This window comes from Lichenostomus cassidix, chromosome 23 (genome assembly GCF_008360975.1).
Source record: "Lichenostomus cassidix isolate B80296 chromosome 23, HeHo_3.0, whole genome shotgun sequence".
Taxonomy (NCBI): Eukaryota; Metazoa; Chordata; class Aves; order Passeriformes; family Meliphagidae; genus Lichenostomus; species Lichenostomus cassidix.
The window spans coordinates 508,654-526,433 of NC_139503.1; the positions used below are offsets into that span (position 1 = coordinate 508,654).

Below are 17,780 nucleotides of genomic sequence, written 5' to 3' on the forward strand. Positions count from 1 at the left end.
GCCAAGTAACAACATCGATTCAGAAGCTGCCTGAAACTCTCCCAAACCTCAACCCCGCACAGAGAGCTAAATGGTCCAGAACAGGATGGAAAATCCCACATTAAACCATCCCAAAACAGGCAACACTTCATCATCTTCCTCTCCAAAGAGAGCCATCCCTTTGTCACTATCACATGGGATGCACAACCCACTTTCCAAACAAGGAGGAAGAATCCTACTTTTAGAAGTACAACTATCTCTGAAAGCAACATATTTCATCAGCTTCAACAGGAGCAAAGCTCTGGTTGCTATCACCCGCACATTAACAAGAGACAAATCAAAACATCTATCATGGAATCATGGAATAGTTTGGGTTGGAAGGGATCTCAGAGATCATCCCATGGGCAGAGACACCTTCCACTGTCCCAGGTTGCTCCAACCTCGCCTGGAACACTTCCAGAGATGGGGCAGCCACAGCTCCTCTGGGCAGCCTGAGGCCCCAACAAGACATTAGGATAGAGAGAGGCCTTTTCTGGCTCAGTTCCCACCTTGAGGTCCGTACTGCCCGCCCTGGGGTCCGTAGCTCCCCATGGAGTTCTGCTGGTAGGGTGCCATCCCGGCGTGCATCTGGGCTCCCGACGACTGCCGGGGGGATAAGGCTGAGCCGGGCTGGGGGGAGCTGTACTGGGGCATCTGGGGGTTCCTCTGCATGTACCCTGCACACCAGGGAGGGAGCAAATCGTTAGTGCAAAGCAGCCAGAGTGCCACTGCACACCCGTGTTCCAGGCAGCAGCAACCCCCAGCCCTGACAAAATCCTTCCAGCAACAGCCTGGACATATTTAGTGGTTACATTAAGGAGCCAGTATTATCTGAGCAGATAACAGATCCAATTTCCTGTTTTAGCCAGAAAAAAAAAAACCCTTAGTGTCACAGCAGAAGCCAGTACAGCTCTGCAGATCCATGGGGCTTCTTGTTCTTGGCTTCTGTCCGCTTGTTTGTTTTCTCAGGGTGACAACTCTATACCTTCAGCAAGGAGAACTGTAATTTTACATGCATTTTGCCCCCCAAAATCTTACTGTCTTAGAGGGGAAAGAACACAATGTTGTTGTGAGCACCCTCTGTCCTGAAGCTCAGAGTCACAGGCAAGAACATGCACAGGAAGACATGTTAAGGAGCCAGAGAAAACATCTTACAAGCCAAAGCACCAACTTGGATGCAACATTTAGAGGCCAAACAACCACCAACAGCTGAATTTACTGCGAGGTGCCTCAACACCTTCAGCTTGTAACCCTGGGGCAGCTTTTCAGTGCTGTGTCCCCACAGAAGGCGTGTCCCCAGGCAGGTGGTTTTCAGTGACACCTGGTCTGCTGTGACCCACCTCGGTCCTGCGCGATGCTCGACTGGTTCATGGAGGGATGCAGGATTGTGTCTGACTGGCCGCTGGGCGGGCGGGGAGGCATCTGATTGCCTGTGCCACAGAAAGGAGAGAGATCCTCACCAGCTGCTCACCACAGAGCAACACAGTCCCATCCCAGAACCCCACAGAACCCCAGGACAGAGGGATGTTGGCCACAGCGAGGAGAAACAACAGCAAGTGGTCACACCAGCCCAGTGCAATGGCACTGCTGGTTTGCCAGCATCCTACAGACATCTCACACAAACAAATGAGCTCAGAAGACCTCAGTAACCACACAGTGCTGACACTGGACAGTTCCTCCCTGCTGGGCACCACAATTCAGCCCCAGCAGAGCCTGGGAGGTGTGAGGTTACCTGGGACTGCAGCAGGTGAGAGGGGACCGGAGCGGGACTGAGCAACGCTGGCTGGAGATCCCACTGGGGAGGGGGAGGGTCCTCTGATGCCTGGCAGGTGAGGAGAGGTATGTGGCGAGAAAGGAGACTGAGCTGGGTTACTCTGCTCTCCTTGGCTGCTGGAAATCCCTGATGTGCTTACTCCAGGGCTCAGGGCTCCTTCGGTCCCCATGGGCAGGTCATCTATGGAACCAGACAGGTCCTGCAAGGCACAGAAACACATCAGCCAAAAGCACAGAGCCGTGGGACTGTAATCTCACACACCACTCAGAAATGGCATTTCTCCCTTGGGCATGTTGCACACAGGAGTCAGGGAACTCTGTTTGCTCTTGGTACCAAAGGCTGCTGCCAGACGTGTCTTATCCTGCTGCCAGTCTGAGCCCAAGAGCTCCTGAGTTGGCTTGCTGATGACCCAAACAACTGGCTAATTCTCCTACTTGCTCCTTTTAATTCAGTTTAGAGGTGGGAAGTTAAAGAATGCATCAACAGCACACGTAAAACTGCAAACACAGGAGACAGTCCATGTGATCGTGGCTTGGAAGGGAAATGTGGCTCAGCCTCTCAAAGACAGAAAACTCCTGCCTCACCATAATTAATTCATAAACCTCCTATGAGCTGGGAAACTACTCACTTGAGATGGATAAAAACAAACTAAACAGAGATTTAAAAGAAAACCATAAAATACTCTTCAGGGTTCCCACTTCCCTTTCTTCAAAGACAGCAAAAATTAGCAGTTACTGCATCAACCTGTAAAGTTTAGCTTTTCTCGAAGGCAAGGCTAGAAAACACCCTTCCTCCTGAATGTATTCACCTTGGAGAAGAAAAGCACAAAAAGCTGAAGAGAGCCGAAACCTCCAATTGCCACAGCAGCAAAGTGACAGCATCAAAACCCAGCTGGCGAGTGTGAAAATGGGGATCATTCCAAGGAGCTGATGTGCAGATCCAACATGCCCAATTGTGCTGGCTGGTTGATAACAAGGTGCATCAGCTGTTCAGGCTTGGCCTGCAGTGAATGAGTCAGGGAGAGCCCAAGCCAGAGGAAGTGGCAGCGTATTTGAACAGAAAGCTGGGAAGTTGTAACTATTCCAGGGATTAGATAAAATCTCTGCCAGAGGTTCAAAGGATCACGGCAGGTGAAGCAGCAGAGGCCAAAGCTTACCAGGACTTCACCTACCCTTCCTAAGTCTTCCAGAGCAATCAGCTCTGGATCAGAAGGGTTCTGGGTGAGCCCTGAGGGAATCCCAGGTCATTTTCCCTGCACAGAATTCAGCTGAGCAGCACGAGCAGAGCCAACCTCATTTAAACCCCACGGAGAAAGGCCGAGCCAGCTGATAAATCACCTGGACACCCTGGATTCATTTACACTGACGGCACAATTCCTGGTTCAGCAGCAGTTCAGGGAATGTTTTCCCAGCTCCAGCAGTGCAGGTGGACCTGGGACAGCAAATACTGCAACTCATCAGCCTCGGGAAGCAGGAGTGCCTCACTCCCCACACCTGCCTCCCAGGGAATGTGGAAAGGCTCTGACAGCACAGCCAGGGAGTCATGGAGAAGTTATGGAGGAATAAAAGCCACCACAGATGACACCCAACCACCTCATCAGCCCCATGGGACAGTGACATTCAGGACAGAGGGCAGAGCTGGGCATCAGCACCACATTCAGCTCCTACACTGGGGCAATTTCCTCTGTTTTAACAGAATTTGATCAAAATGCTTCTAACAAATGCTGGCAAAAGCTACACTGGAGCTGCAGAGCCCATACACTTGGTGGGATGATTTAGTGCAGAGCATGTCCTCCCTCCCCTTCCATTACTGCTCCTGTTGGAGAGCTCATTTCCTGCACCACAGTCTCTGAGGTATATTTGCTTACTGCTCAAGTATTATCTTCCTGAGGGAAAAAAAAAGCTTTGTTTTATTTCAATGAAAGCTAAAAAACTGCAGAAAAAACCTAAAAATAGTGTCTGAGATCTCTTGCAATTTTCACTACTTTCCTATTGTAACATCAAAAGCATTGCTCCTTTATGCAGCTATTTGGGTGTTTTTCCCTGGACAACTTTGACAAATCCCACATTCCTACTGCAGAAACCATGTAAAGTGGGAGTAAAGAGACATTATTTCCAACATTTTGCATTAAAAAGCATCAACCAACATAAACAACCAAGAGCAAAACACTCCTCTCCCTGAGATCTGCTGCATCCAACTGCAGCCACTGATACAAGACACACCAAGAGATTCCCCCCAGAGCCAATGAAGGGATCAGAATGTCCAGAAACCAGTTCAGTCCAGCCTACAACTGGATGGAAACACTGCTATGTCCCTCAAATACATGGAAGTGGTTTTAGTTTGAATCACCAAGTGCATCCAAACACTTTTCCTCATCACTGAAATCAAGCTGGAGGCCAAACCCTTTTGCAGCTTTAAATCACCACCACCACGAGCTTGTGTGGCATAGAATTTCAGAGCAGTTAAACCTGGAGCAGAGGGGCAGAGCCTGGGCTGCAGAGATGAGGCTCAAAGGAAAAAAAAAAAAAAAAAGCCAACATATTATAAATGTGCACCAGAGACAAATACTGACATGACAGAACAGATACACAGCAAGTGTGCAAGGTGAAATGTGAGTTTCCTTCTTTTATCTGGGGTGTAAGTGCTTCTCCAAGAGGCAAGAGAGAAGGTTTTGGGTGGAAGAACCTCAGGATGTGTGGAAGCCACTGCTCCATGGCCTGAGCAATGCTCATACATGAACTGGGCAGGCTAAGAGGCAAGGCTTGGTTATGCCAGACACAAAAATATCTGCAAGACATAAAATGAAGTCAGGTTAAAAATGGTTTAAAAATTAACTCCTAAGAGCTAGATAACAATCTCTAGAGCTCAAGTCTTTGACCTTGCCTGGGTATCAATGTGTAAGCACTCAAGTCATTTAAAAGCATCCAGTTTTAATTTAGCAGGTGGATGCTGGGTGGCTTTACCCCTGTGAGCAGAGCCCCTCTGAATTGCTGACATGCCATGAGGGACCCCCAGAGGAACAGCAGAGCTTTAGCTGTGGATCAGACTCTCAGATTATCAGTTTAAATGAGTTAAAAGTGATTTACACTCCCCTCTTTCTGGGCTGTTGGGACATGAGTTGAAAAAGGACCATGGAAATCAAGTAACTCCTGAAGTGACTTCCACCTCCAAAGATATGTAAGTTTTATGAATTCCAACAATAAAATCATTTCCCAGCAAAGAAGGGTTCTGCCAGCACAGCAGCATTTTCTGAGTGTGTTATTCAGCAGGACTCAGCTTCTCAGAAGGGAAACTCCTGCAAGGGGAAGGAGAAAACATGGACTGGAATGTCTGAGCCCCAGCAGCTCACCACTGGTGGTTTCCTCCCATCAAATCCCCTCTCAGGATGTCAAGCACCAAGGCACTGTGGGTTAATTAAGCATAAAGGACACCTCCAGCTCTGATACCCCCAAACCAGGGGGAAGGAAATCCCTCCATCTCCCTACAGCCTGCTTTTCCAGGGCAGCCCTAGCAGAGAAGCCTTTAAAAACAAGGAAACCTCATGGAAATAATGGAGACCTGCTGCCGTCAGCGGGTTCTGGACGAAGCCCAAGAGCAGAGGGCTTGGGAGGTTTTATTTGCCTCCCACGGAGCATCAGGAGGAGACCTGGAAAGGCACAGGAGAAGGGCTCTCCCCTTCCCTGCTCCGCCAGCACAGCCAGGGAGCCAAGACAGGAGGTGAGGCTCGGCAGCAGCAACTCTGCCAACTCAAGGAAACGTCAGGGTCTGGAGAATTTCCTCACGTGTTTCCAATGTGTTTTTTATGCATTTTATTGCTCATCTGCCATGCAGATCAAAAACGCTGGAGGGATTCCAACTATTTCACACAGAATCTCACACTCCAGGCTGGCTGCAGCCCCAAAGCCTGAGTTTCTTCACTTGAAATAGTGCCCAGTGTTATTTTGGGATGTGACCTGATAGCGGAAGCCCACGGGGACCCTGGAACAGAGCAGTTCCAGCTGCGAGTGGATGGCCCAGCCTGGCCGGTGCCAGCGCGGGGCTGGCAGGGCTGCTGACAAACAGCCACTCGCCACCAACACCTCCTTCTCACACCACAACAAAACCAGGCCTCCAATCACACTATCTGCTACCCAGAGGAGGGGGCAGGGGAGTTCATCCCTCGCAGGGAAAGGGTTGCAAGTCCTGGCATGACCAGTGCAAGGAGCCTTGTGCTGGAAACAGCCGGGATGCTTTTATCTGGCAGCAGGAACCACCACCCCTCTATCTGATACAGCTCATTTGTTAAACAAACAGAGATGAAACGACGAGAAATACTTAAGATCAAGGTAACAAAATCCCAGAGGAGCAGAGAAACTCAAGGCTCTGCTCTGGCCCATCCCACTGATCTGGAAGAGCAGGAAGACTGACCAGAAAGCAAATGGAATTCCTGAATGAGGACTGCAGCCTCCCCTGCCCATCCCCAGCCTCAGTGCTTCCACGTGGGAAGTGTGGGGGAAGAGGGAATGATCTCGGCAAGATCAGATCACCAGACAGCACTCAAGGAAATGATGGTCTGAGACGAGCATGTGGTGGAGCTTATAAATTCTGTATGGCCAGTTGTTTCCATAAGATGCTCACAAGCAAGACTGGAGAACAATGGCTAAATTTATTCCCCAGTTCTTTCTGAAAGGGAAAAAGCCTTTTCCTTCCTTCTAATTGAAATACCCACTTTCTATTACAAGCTCTCTTTCTGTGCAGTTGCTTTTCCACTTACTCAAGAACTACCAACATTTAAAAATCACAAGCTTGTCCTTTCCTTCCCCTTTATTTCCACACCCGAAATACCTCAATCCTCTCTATCACAACAATCACACAGCTGACTGGCAGGATCTCCCTGCTATTTTGGGGACATGGATAGACTTGTTCCTCCTTTGGCAGCACAGACAACTGAATCCTGCATCTCATGCTCCACAAAGCACTCTCTCCTGGAGACTTCCCTGTGCTCCATGCACAGCACACCCACAGGGACACCTGGCAAAGCCAACCTGAGGTTTCCACAGATGTGACACAAGGGTCTGGAGAGGCCCTGCAGCCCCAGAGCCTTCCTGCTGTGCCTCTTCTAGGCTTCCCCCCCAGCAGAAACCAGAACAAGTTCAACTCCAGTGGAAAGCCAGCTGGGTTTTTCATCCAGAGATTTATCATCCAATGTCTCCAAAGCTGACAAATCAAGAGCCAGAATAGAGATTTTCCAAGTCCTGTCCTATCCCAGAAACATACAACTTGTGCCAGGGGTGACCACCTTGCTCTGCTCTTCCAGCACCAGTTATCGTGGAGAGGAACACAAGTCCATCTTTCCAGCACCAAAAGCACCTTCTGGATCATTCCTGCTGTAGGCAGGGGTTGGACAAGAGACAAAGGGGAGGAGGAAGGATGTGTGCAGGATGTCTTCTCAATAAAACCTCTCACCACATCTACAACTTTCCTGGAGACCCTGGAAGTCAAAGACCCTGGTAACCCTTCTGTTCCCAAGTGCTCTGTCCCCTCACACTTTGAGATGAGTGGGAGAGAAACTAAAACCACATCTTTTAAAGCTGCCAGTGTAGCTGTCGCTGATTTTGTGCTCATATTTGTGTGGGAAACATGTCCATCCACATTCCCAGCATGACTGAAGACTGATCAGATCCATCCAAAGCCCAGCAGCACGAGCTGGTGACCCCTGGCCATGCACAGCTCCCTCCACTGCCACCTGCCTCTTGCCCACCACTCTCCAAGGAGCTGAGAAGCCTGGTTTTGGTTCAACAAGGAAGGATAACTTTCTCCTGGCATGAGAAACTGGGAATGCTCTGAAGGAAGCTCACTGCCACACCAGCATGAGCTGCACACTGCATTTCCATGTTTTAGGAAAGCTCAGTGAATTCATGGCTTTGCCTCTTCTTCGTCCTCCTTCAAAATGGGACAAGACCAGCAATCGGAACAAAGGGATTTGTTTGCAATGAAATCACTGGGATTGGCCCCTTGGATATGTCCCTGGAAGCTCAACCTCTGATCTGAGCAGGGATGACGTGTGAGCAATGAGAAATCAGACAGTTCTCGAGTTCTGCAAGAGAAAAAAACATCAAGATCCTGGTACAAAACTGAGTGTGCCATAAGGACCTGGGACTCCTTATGTGCCACTTACTCATCCACGCAGTCCTTAGGGAGAGGAAGGAAGTGCCAGACTTTACTACTTCAAGGGGAAAACACCTGCCCACTAAAACAAACATCAGTGAGGTAACAGCAGCAAGGCTTCAGCCTCTGCTACAGAGTCCATATTCCCTTCCCTTCCAAGGAGTTTAGCTCCTCTCAGGCAGCAGCGCTGACAATTACAAACCTAAGATAGGGACTGCAACATGCCAGAGAGAGTCGTGCAGTTTCCCTGCTCAAAAAAGAAGCTGAAAAGCTCATTCTTCCAGGCTGGCTTCAGACAAACTGGGAGAAGCTGCTGGCTCGAGCTGCACTGCAGGGAAGGGAGCCTTGGAGAGGAGGCTGGCAGGAGGAGGGGCTCTGTGCCACACGAGAAATTTTACTCTGATTGCAAAAATAAGCTGCTGTTCTAATCCCGCTCAGTAAATCTAGGTGAGCCTGGTCGGCTGGCAGGGAGCAGGCACAGAAAGAAGCGGGGAGGAGGACAGAGGGAAGTGCTGCTGGCTTTGCCACATTCCTGCACCGGGAGCCTTGCGGAACAGCCGGCGCTGCTACCGCAGCAGCCATTGATTTTTCAGAGGTCGATACTCCACTCCCACAGATCTCCTCGGCAGGAGCTTTAATCACATCTCCTGCTCCTACCCTGTGCCACCCCTCCTCTCTTCCCCCTCCAAATAAAATAAAATATATTAAAAAAAAAAAAAAAGGGAGGGCGAGGGGGCTTTCCTCCCCCTCCGAGCGCGGAGCAGATGAACAAATCTCATCTTCTCGGTCTTTGGAGAGCAGAGATTCTGAGCTGTAGTTGCAGCACAAAGTAGAGAAGGAGTAACATGATTCATCCACAGAACAAGATGTCGCTGGAGGGAGAACCCGCCATGTGGAAGGGCAGCATTCCCACCCAGAGAGTGCTGGGCTCTTCCACAGGACCCTAGGAGATGAACAGCAAAACCCCACAGCAGAGTTCCCATTTAACCCTTTGGAGGCTGTCAGCTGCTCAAAAGTACTCCCAGCTTTAGGTAAATGTAGGTACACTGTCAAACATTCAAGGCAGCAGGGAAATGCTGAATTTTTCCAGACAGGGCAGCATCACTTCAGCTACCCCAGAAGCTGTGCTGCCACAGCAAAGGGTGAAACCTCCAGTCCTACAGCAACACTGACCCCAAAACAAGCTGCAAGGAAGAGGCAGGAGGATCCTGGCACAGGAAGAAGCAGCATGGCAGCAGCCCCAGAGCATGCTCTTGCTGGATTTCTGGGGATGCAGCATCCACAGGTCGATCCCATCACTAGGAAAGGTTGGTCTTGGACAGGTGAGTGCAGGAGGGACAAGAGGGCAGGCTCAGCTGACAGACCTGGTTATTCAGAGAGCTTTTGTTTTCCTTCCAGAGGGTTTTGGGTCTCTTCATTCAAGCCTGAAGACAAACCCCAGTTCACATCAAAAACAGAATCACAAAGAGGCAGGAAGCCCCCCTTCCCCTGCCAGCCAGAGGATATTCCCATTCCCCAGCTTCTCTGGAAGGCACTTTCCAGGCTCATGTTCCACACATTCAGACTCCAGAGCATTTAGTCATCCCAGCATGTGACCATGCCACCATGCCAACCACCCGAGCCACGGTGGGCAAAGGGAAGCAGCGAAGGCAGGAGCTGAAATTATTACAAAATTTAGAAGAGCCCTTTCAGGCAATACTTTTCTCATCAGCCTCTGAAACAATTAACAGTGACAGGATCAATTTCTAAAAAATTGAAAGGAGGAAGGTTCTAGGACAGAGCAAGATTTCTAAGGTCTCAGCATGGTGAACCCAGTGGTTCTTTCAGGGCAAGATGCCCCTGCCCAGGGCAGGGAGTTGGAATAGATGGTCAGTAGGGTCCCTTCCAGCCCAAGCCACTTTGTGATCCTGGGGATGGGGAGACTGGGGACACATTTGGAGAGAATCAAGGAACTGCTCCTCTCTCCTGGCTCAGAGCAGTGAGCAGCAAGGGAAGAACTAATATATCCATGGAAACCCAGCCCAGGCCAGACACTGACGTGGGGCTGGTGCTGCCCTTGGGGTCAGGGCGCCAGAACAGTCCATTCCTGGAGATGTCACTTCTTGTCATTTCAGGAAATTAAACCTTTTTTTTCTTCCTTAAATAAAAGCTTCTATTTTCCAGATTTAAAACTGTAATAAAAGCCAATCACACAACTCCTCCATTCCCAGCACAGGTTTGAGATCCTGGCATGACCCATCCAAGCCCCTGGGAGCAGCTGAGCCTTGGGCTCCTGCCATGCCCCACACGTGGGCACCATGTGGGAAGAGTTTTCTCCACAGCATTTATGAGCTCACATGTCTCCAAGACAAATCAATCCAGCATGCCAGAAACACAGTGAGAGGGGAAAGATTCCCTGTGGAGCGAGAGCTCAGGTGTGGTGGTGTTCAAAGCACCCCCAGTTATCCCTGGAACTGCTCCACGGAGCAGAGCAAGGTCACACCAACAGCCTCTCTCCTTTTCTCTCACGGTGGGTTCACCCTCTGGCAGGGCTCAGCCTGGGTGGAAAGGGAAGAGGATGAGGATCAAACGTCCAACAGACTCACAAGAGGCTTGCACACCTTTCAGAGTCCCCAATGACACCAAGTCAGCAGCAAAAAGGAAGTGAGAGCCTGACTTCCCTGCCCCACACCACGAGCTGCTCGGAGAGCAGAGTCACCCTGCACAGGAGCTCCAGATCCTGGGGCAGAGCAGGGACATGTGGGGCAGAGAAAGGAGCCCTGTCTGGGATCCCAGAGCACAACAGGCCACCCTGCAGCAATTCCCTGCCTCACCACCCTGGCTGGGCCCCAATAACCAGGGCAGCTCTGAGCTGGGGCAGCTCTGGCCCCATGTGGGTTCCCAGCTCTGCTTCCCTTGGGGTTCAGCCCGGGAGAGCTGCAGGAGAGGGAAGGCTGGGGTTTGGGGATCCGAGCGAGGCACAGGCAGGAAGCTGAGCTGAGCTGCTCTCGACCAGAATAGAAACAGGAAACGAGCCCAGCACCGAGCACAGCACAGCTCACAGCTCCCCAGGGATGCTCAGTGCCCGGCGTGGGGAGGATCCCCTGGCACAGGGGGGATTAGCTCCCCTCAAACCCCGAGGAAGGGCTGGGAGGAGAGAGAATTGCCTCATGGACATGCAGCAGAGCAGCCCTGGGCAGGTCTGAGGTGTGAAAGGTGTCACTGGAGCGGCTGGAGGGTCAGGGTGGCTCTGGAGTGACATTCCACACTCTGCTCTTAGCAAAAATTAAAAACTTGGAAAAAAGGCACAGCCTTCGCAAGGATCCACGCAGAAATGGTGGGCAAATCACACAGCAAGAGAACCTTGGGCAGAGGAGCACTGAACAAGGAAAAATACATTTTTAACTCCTGCTATCATCACCACAACTTGGGATAAAAACCTTCAGATCAGCACAGAGTGGAATGCAGGGATCTCCACTGCCAGTGCTCCAGGTGCTCCTGGGGGAAGCCTCGGGGTACTGGTGGCTTTATCTGCATATCCACTGTGCTGCCCTGCTTTGAAATGCACACACTGCTAATCCCTCTCCTAAGGCAAGCAATAAGACAAGCTCAAAAGGCCAAATACAAACCAAACAGAAGCAGGAAGTCCCATATGGAAAGAGAAAAAAGGAGAGGAAAAAAAAAAAAAAAAAAGAAAGAAAAGACTTGAAGTGACCAGCAGATTCAACTATAAAAGGTTATTTTTCCCTGCCTCCTGAAAAAATTGTCAGAATTACTCATTTTAAACTCCAATTTTAAGGAAACAGGCTGCCTCCCTCCCTCCATGGCAGCTCTGACAGTTTTTTGCTGCATTTCAGCCTGTTGCATTGATTATTTCCAGGTCAGGGGACGCAGCTGACAGAGCTCAACTTTATTCCACTTCAAGCACTCCCAGAGCAGCCAAAATGACCAGTTGGAAAGAATGGAAAATCCAAGCAGTGCTTCCTGACAACCTCCAGTGTCCAAACTCAGCAACTGCTTGACTCAGGGAGAGATAACCAAACCAAAACCACCCCACAGCTGCTGGGGACATCCACTGACATGTTTTTTCTGCCAAAGCTCTGCAGCCTCATTCCTCTCCTCTCCCCACAAAACCTGGTTTTCTTAAATCCATGCTGCAAAGACCCAAGGCCAGAATCCACATCCAGAAGTTAAACATGAATCAGGAATATTTTCATTTGGTTATAATCCTGTCATTGATAAGACACTTTTCAGATCAAAATTCAGAGATGAACCAAAGTGAATAAACAAAATAGTTTTCCAATAGTTGCAGAACAGTAAAATACTGAGGTTAAAACCATTCCCACTCTACAACAAGAGGAAAATAAACTGCCCAGGACAGGGATGGGGTTTCTCCCTCAGGCTCACCAGTACACTGACCAAACTAGGGACATTCTGGGGTGGGAATTCCAAAATTTTTGCCCCAGCTGCCCAGTTTGCTGCCACAAAAATTCAAACACAGCCTTGCTGTGTCAGGACCTCCAAATCCCTGCCAGAATGTGTCCTCCTGGTTTATAAATGGCTTTTGGGGCCAATCTGGGAGCTCAAACACCAGAGATGCCAACTTCTGTGGCTGGGAAGGAATGAACAGCCTGGTGGGAACCACTGCCTCATGCTCCACATCCATCCCAAAGACATCAGGAACTCCTTCAAGTCAGCCCATGAGACAGAGACTGGGGCAAGGTAAAACCTGTCCCATGTTCCATAACGAGGGAGAAAATCCCTCCCAACAAACCTAAAACTCCGAAGAACTTTGCAGCAGAGCTGATCTGCAATCCAAACCCAAATGGATGTTCCAGCACCCAATTTGCTTCCTCCAAAATTGCTACCAGCACCTTCCATGGCTACACAGAAGGAAGTTAACACCTGGAAATGTCTGACTCCTTCAGCCTCAAAAGGCACCGAATAAACTGGATATGACTCTCCAGGAAGAATTTTTCTGCTAAGGAGAAGAAACTAGGGAATCTCCTGGGAGAAACAGATTTATCCTAAGGATTACCATTCCTCTATTACACCCAGACACAAAAGACTACACTTCACTTCTCCCGTGCAATTGCAATCTAAGTTTAGTTTGGCTGCAATCCTGACAGAGACTCCCTTGGGAAGCAGTGAATTTTACAGAGAAATTCCTCACCTTGCCTGCTACAGGAAGGGAGAGCAGCCAGGACATTCACAGGGATGCAGAACTCTTTAAAAGGCATCAGGGAGCCCCGGTAAGCTCAGGAGAAAGTTCACTTAATGACACACCAATCCTGACTGGGAAGGGATCCTGAAGAACTCACCCAGAACATCCACAGGACATTCCTCAGGCAGATCCTAGCAAAGCCCCAGGAGCTGAACAACCTGACAATGTCCCTGCCAGGAGATCAGTGCCTCCTGAAAGGGTGATGGGCTAGCCAAAGAAATATTCCCTCTTTTTTGCTCAGAATTCCAACATGAACAGTGAAGCACAATATCAACGTGTAAAGGCCAAAGACTTGTAAAGGCATTGGGCACATAAATTTAGCACTTCCCAAGATCCTAAAAAGCAGGAACCTCCTTTTCCTGCTGGGGCTGCTCTGTGTTTAATTAAAGATGATGCATGGCATGATTTGCCCCAATTCCAGGATACCCAGTGAGCTACTCCACAGCACCCACCAGGCCTGGGAAAGGACTCAGAACTCCATAATAAAATTAAAAGCCCACAAACGAACTCTCCTCCTCTAAGTCATCCATAACAGCAAAACAGGGATCTGGGAATCCTCCCGAGCAAGATAAAACTTTCTCAACTAGACAGACTGAGCAATATCAGGAAGATAAAAAGAAATTGATAGTGCCCTTCGATGGAGCTCTTGTGTTCCCGAGCATCCCCAGGCCAAACTGCGTGCAGGAGATTGATCACTGCAAACTGAAACAAGGAATTGGCTTCCAGCATCCCTAAAATCCTGCCCTTGATCACCCCACAGCACCCCTGCCTCAGGCCTTTTCAGCTGGTGCTGCTCTTGTCCTACAGGACCCCAACAAGACAACAAGGAATTATGAAAGAGGTACAAGAGAGTCTCCTGTTTCTAATTTTTTGCCTACTAAGGAAAAGAAAGCCCAAAAATACACCAGGGTTGGGTAAGCTGAAGATTGCTTGATTTCTCAAATGCAAATTATTTGGTGGTAAAGGCATGAAAACCAGAAATTCCCTTGTTTCTAGGTTCCTCCACTCTTGCAGCTGAGACAGATTTCTTTTCTTAGACTACTCAGGAGAAGGGACAACTTGAAAAGGGCCAAATATATTTAACCACAAGGTATAAAACAAACTCCCACTTGGTGCTGAGAAGGAGCCACTTCTGCAAAGCCTAGTTACTAATTCCTGTAATCCGAGTCAGAGGGATCAGTAGGATTCAGGAAGGCTCCATCAGCAGTGCCTCTGAAAGGACTTCCCACCGTTCTGAGCTACAGCAATTTCTTCAATTACTTCAGTGGCTTCACTTTTCCTGCACTCCTCACCAGAAGATGGGTCACATGGAAGAACTTGTGGAGAGGCAGAGTGGAAAGAAACATGCTATTTAAAAAGATTTTTTTCCCCCAGGCCTCAGAACAAATTAAATCTTTGTAATCAGGGTCCAAAAGGAAAAAAAAAAATAAGAGAGGAGGAAAGAAAAAAAGCAACAACCCACAACTACTCCCATTAGGTGGTCAGAACTAGAATCACTTTGTATTTTGGGTGACAATTTGTACCCACAATCCGAAGGAATTATTTCAAGGGGCTCATAACAAAGCTGTTCTCATTGCTGGGAGCAAGAATAACTCAATTCTACACACAGCTCACTCCTCTGGCCAATCCAGCTGCAGCTCCCAGCACTGACTTAGCCAGTGGCTAAAGAAAAAAATAAAAGCTCGCTCACTTCCTACTGGTTAGAACAAAAGTCACCAGCAAAATCAGAACTCAGCAGCTCCAAACTCTTCTTCCAAGCCAGAGGCACAGAGCAACTTGTGCAAACTAACCTAAACTTTCAACCCCTCTCTGCTTTCTTGATGTTTCAACACGAAATTAAACTACTCTGGCCCAAAACCTCCTGGAACACTGGGCAGTAACCTCATCCCCAACTGGTCACTGCACATCCAGCCAGCAGATTCAGGATGCCAAAAAAAATATAATTCTCCATCTGCCAAGAAAGGAGCTATGTAGGACTGATCTTCCTCACTTCAGGTACCAATATATTCGTCTTTTTCACCAACTGTTCAGTCAGACTAGACCAGAGAAGCTTAAATCAGCAACGTAAGGACTCAATGAGACAGAAGGGCAGTGGTGCTCCAGTGCCAAACACCTGTGCCAACCACCAGTGCCACACAGGGCCAAGGAACAGGAAAACAAAGCAGAAATGAGGATTTCCCTGGAGGTCAGGGCCTACTCTGACAACAGTCAGGTACTTCAGGCATTGCACACACAGAGCTGACAGAATGAACTGCTTGAGGTAGAACCTGCACACCAGAGCACTCAGGGTTAAACTTCCCTCTCAAATCCATTACTTTTGTAAATTACATTCAATCTCCAGTGGGAAGCCAGAAGCTAATGACTTAGTAAAAAGCACAGGCAGCCTCCATCATTCCCATTTCCACGTGGAATACTACCAGTGCTCATTTCTCCTGCTGTGCTCCTGATTGCCCTCGGCCCAAGCCCCACTCACCGGCAGGCTGGAAGGTCTGGACTGAAGATTCAAGTTCATATCTTCTTGCCCTTTACTGGAAGCCATTGAGGGAGCAGAGGATGCCTGGGACCCAAATGAGTCTTGAGATAACTCCTGAAACATCAAGAAACACACACAAAAAAAAAATATCACAAATGGGAATACAATAAAGCCTCTGTTGGAACCACTCTGGGATATTCTCCTATTGTGGAGGATTTATGTCCCCTTGGTGACATTTGCTCAAGGCAGGAGGTGAGAGCCAGGACTCAAAGCCAGCACACACAAACACTGCCTGACTGCTACTCAGGGCTGGGAGCACAATTCTAAGGCCATGACAGAACAGCAATTCTCCAGCTTTCCCTCATCACAGATTCTGGGGATCAGCAGCTGTCCTGATCCGCCCACCCTGCTTCTCCCACCTCACCCTCGCTTCAAGTACCTCGTTACACAAACAAGGCAAGTCAATTAAAACCTTCTACTTCTCCAAAGCTGCCCAGCAGTGTTTGCTGAAAGGACCCAGCCAGCTCTGTTTCTCCTCCCTAAAGCCAAGTTTTACATTTAAGAGCAAACTCTTCCCTCACCCTCCACGTGTGTCTCTGCAAACTGTGCTACACCAAGGACCTCTGGGAGCACCTGGGGAACTCACACAGCATGGAAACCATCCCATTATGGAATCCTTTACACTGGTAAAGAATCAGTGAGGTCAGAAAAACCTCCAAGAGCATCGAGTCCAAGCTGTGTCTGATCCCCATCTTGTCCCCAGCCCAGAGCACTGAGTGCCACATCTGGTCCTTCCCTGGTCACCTCCAGGGATGGGGGCTCCAAATCTCCCTGGGCAGCCCCTGCCAAGGCCTGACCACCCTTTCCACGAAGAAATTCTTCCTGAATTGCCAACCAGCAGCATTTTCTCAATGACAGCCTTTCAAACTGCACTGTTAGCATGGCTTTTCCAGCTGCCACATCTGTGAGCCCCAGGAGAGGTCACCAGGTTTGATCATTTCATCCCACCCGGTTTGCCGCACACAGTTCAACCGATTGTAACATACAAAATGGAAGATTTGCCCAAACCCTTTTTCAAAATGACTTAAGAGGAGGAAGGCAAGCAGGAGGCAGCCTACCTGAGGCGGGGGGAAGCGTTGCTGGGAGTAGGCTGAGGGCTGCTGCGGCGGCTGCGCCGGGGGGTACGACGAGGAGGGCTGGGACAGGGCTGGGGGAGCAGCTTGCTGGGACTGCTGCTGCTGGTATGGAGACTGGGATTGCTGCTGCGAGTAGGGGGCTTGGCTCTGGGGGTGCTGCTGGGCCGAGGGCTGCTGCTGGGGGTACGGGCTGGGCGACTGCTGATGCGGCGGCTGCGACTGCTGCTGCGAGTACGCCGGCTGCGACTGCGGCTGCGACTGAGGCTGCTGCTGCTGCTGATACGAAGGCTGGGAGTGAGGAGTCTGGGATGGAGGCTGCTGAGAGTAGGGAGGCTGCTGCTGCTGAGGATGAGGGCTCTGCTGGTTGTAGTAGGGACTCTGGCTCTGCTGCCCATAGGCGCTGGGGCCCTGTTGCCCGTATGGAGGCATCTGCACAGGGAGAGAGGAGTTACACCACTCACAAAGGGATTTCTCACACACATACACCAAGATTCTGCTCAAGAAGCAGAAATTCACAAACCTGTGAAGAGCAGTAATGCACTGGAAATGCCACTACCTAGGTACTTCCACAACAACAGCAGAAGTCACTCATGTGTGACATTATTCTTGGCAGTAACCAGGTTTTAACAGGCATCATAGCTACGTTTTTAGGGATCCCAATCTGATCACCCTTCAACAAAAGTAACATTGAAAGTAAAGACTGCTTACTCCAACAAAAAAAAAAAAAAAATTGCCTTCTGAATCCTGCAAACAGTCCAGCAGGCGCCACTTGGATCATGTAATGAGCCAAAACTGACCTGGAGTCATTTCTTGTGCAAAGAACAGCTGTGTCTCTAACACAGCACAGCAGAAAGAGGATCTCCCTCTCCTGCTATTTATTTTTCCCTTGCTGGATTCACTGCTCTGTCGCTGCCTCTCTCAGAGACAAGGATTCCACAGGGTATCAATCCCACCTGGATCCAGGTGTGGTACAAAACACAGCCTGAAGAAATGCTGTTTTACCTAAATAACCAATTCCAGCCTGGCTGA

General features: G+C 49.5%; 1 protein-coding gene across 2 annotated transcripts in view; it reads right to left on the bottom strand.

Annotated features, from left to right (window-relative positions):
* ARID1A (AT-rich interaction domain 1A) overlaps window positions 1-17,780 on the bottom strand; it is a 54,451-nt gene that overhangs the window by 15,166 nt on the left and 21,505 nt on the right. For both annotated transcript variants that reach the window (XM_085081289.1, XM_085081288.1), the window contains exons 3-7: window positions 16,734-17,180; window positions 15,616-15,729; window positions 1,751-1,991; window positions 1,359-1,448; window positions 528-695 (exon numbers count right to left, since the gene is read on the bottom strand). In XM_085081289.1, the coding sequence (XP_084937415.1) occupies window positions 528-695; window positions 1,359-1,448; window positions 1,751-1,991; window positions 15,616-15,729; window positions 16,734-17,180 (1,060 nt within the window). The remainder of the gene's footprint in view (window positions 1-527; window positions 696-1,358; window positions 1,449-1,750; window positions 1,992-15,615; window positions 15,730-16,733; window positions 17,181-17,780) is intronic.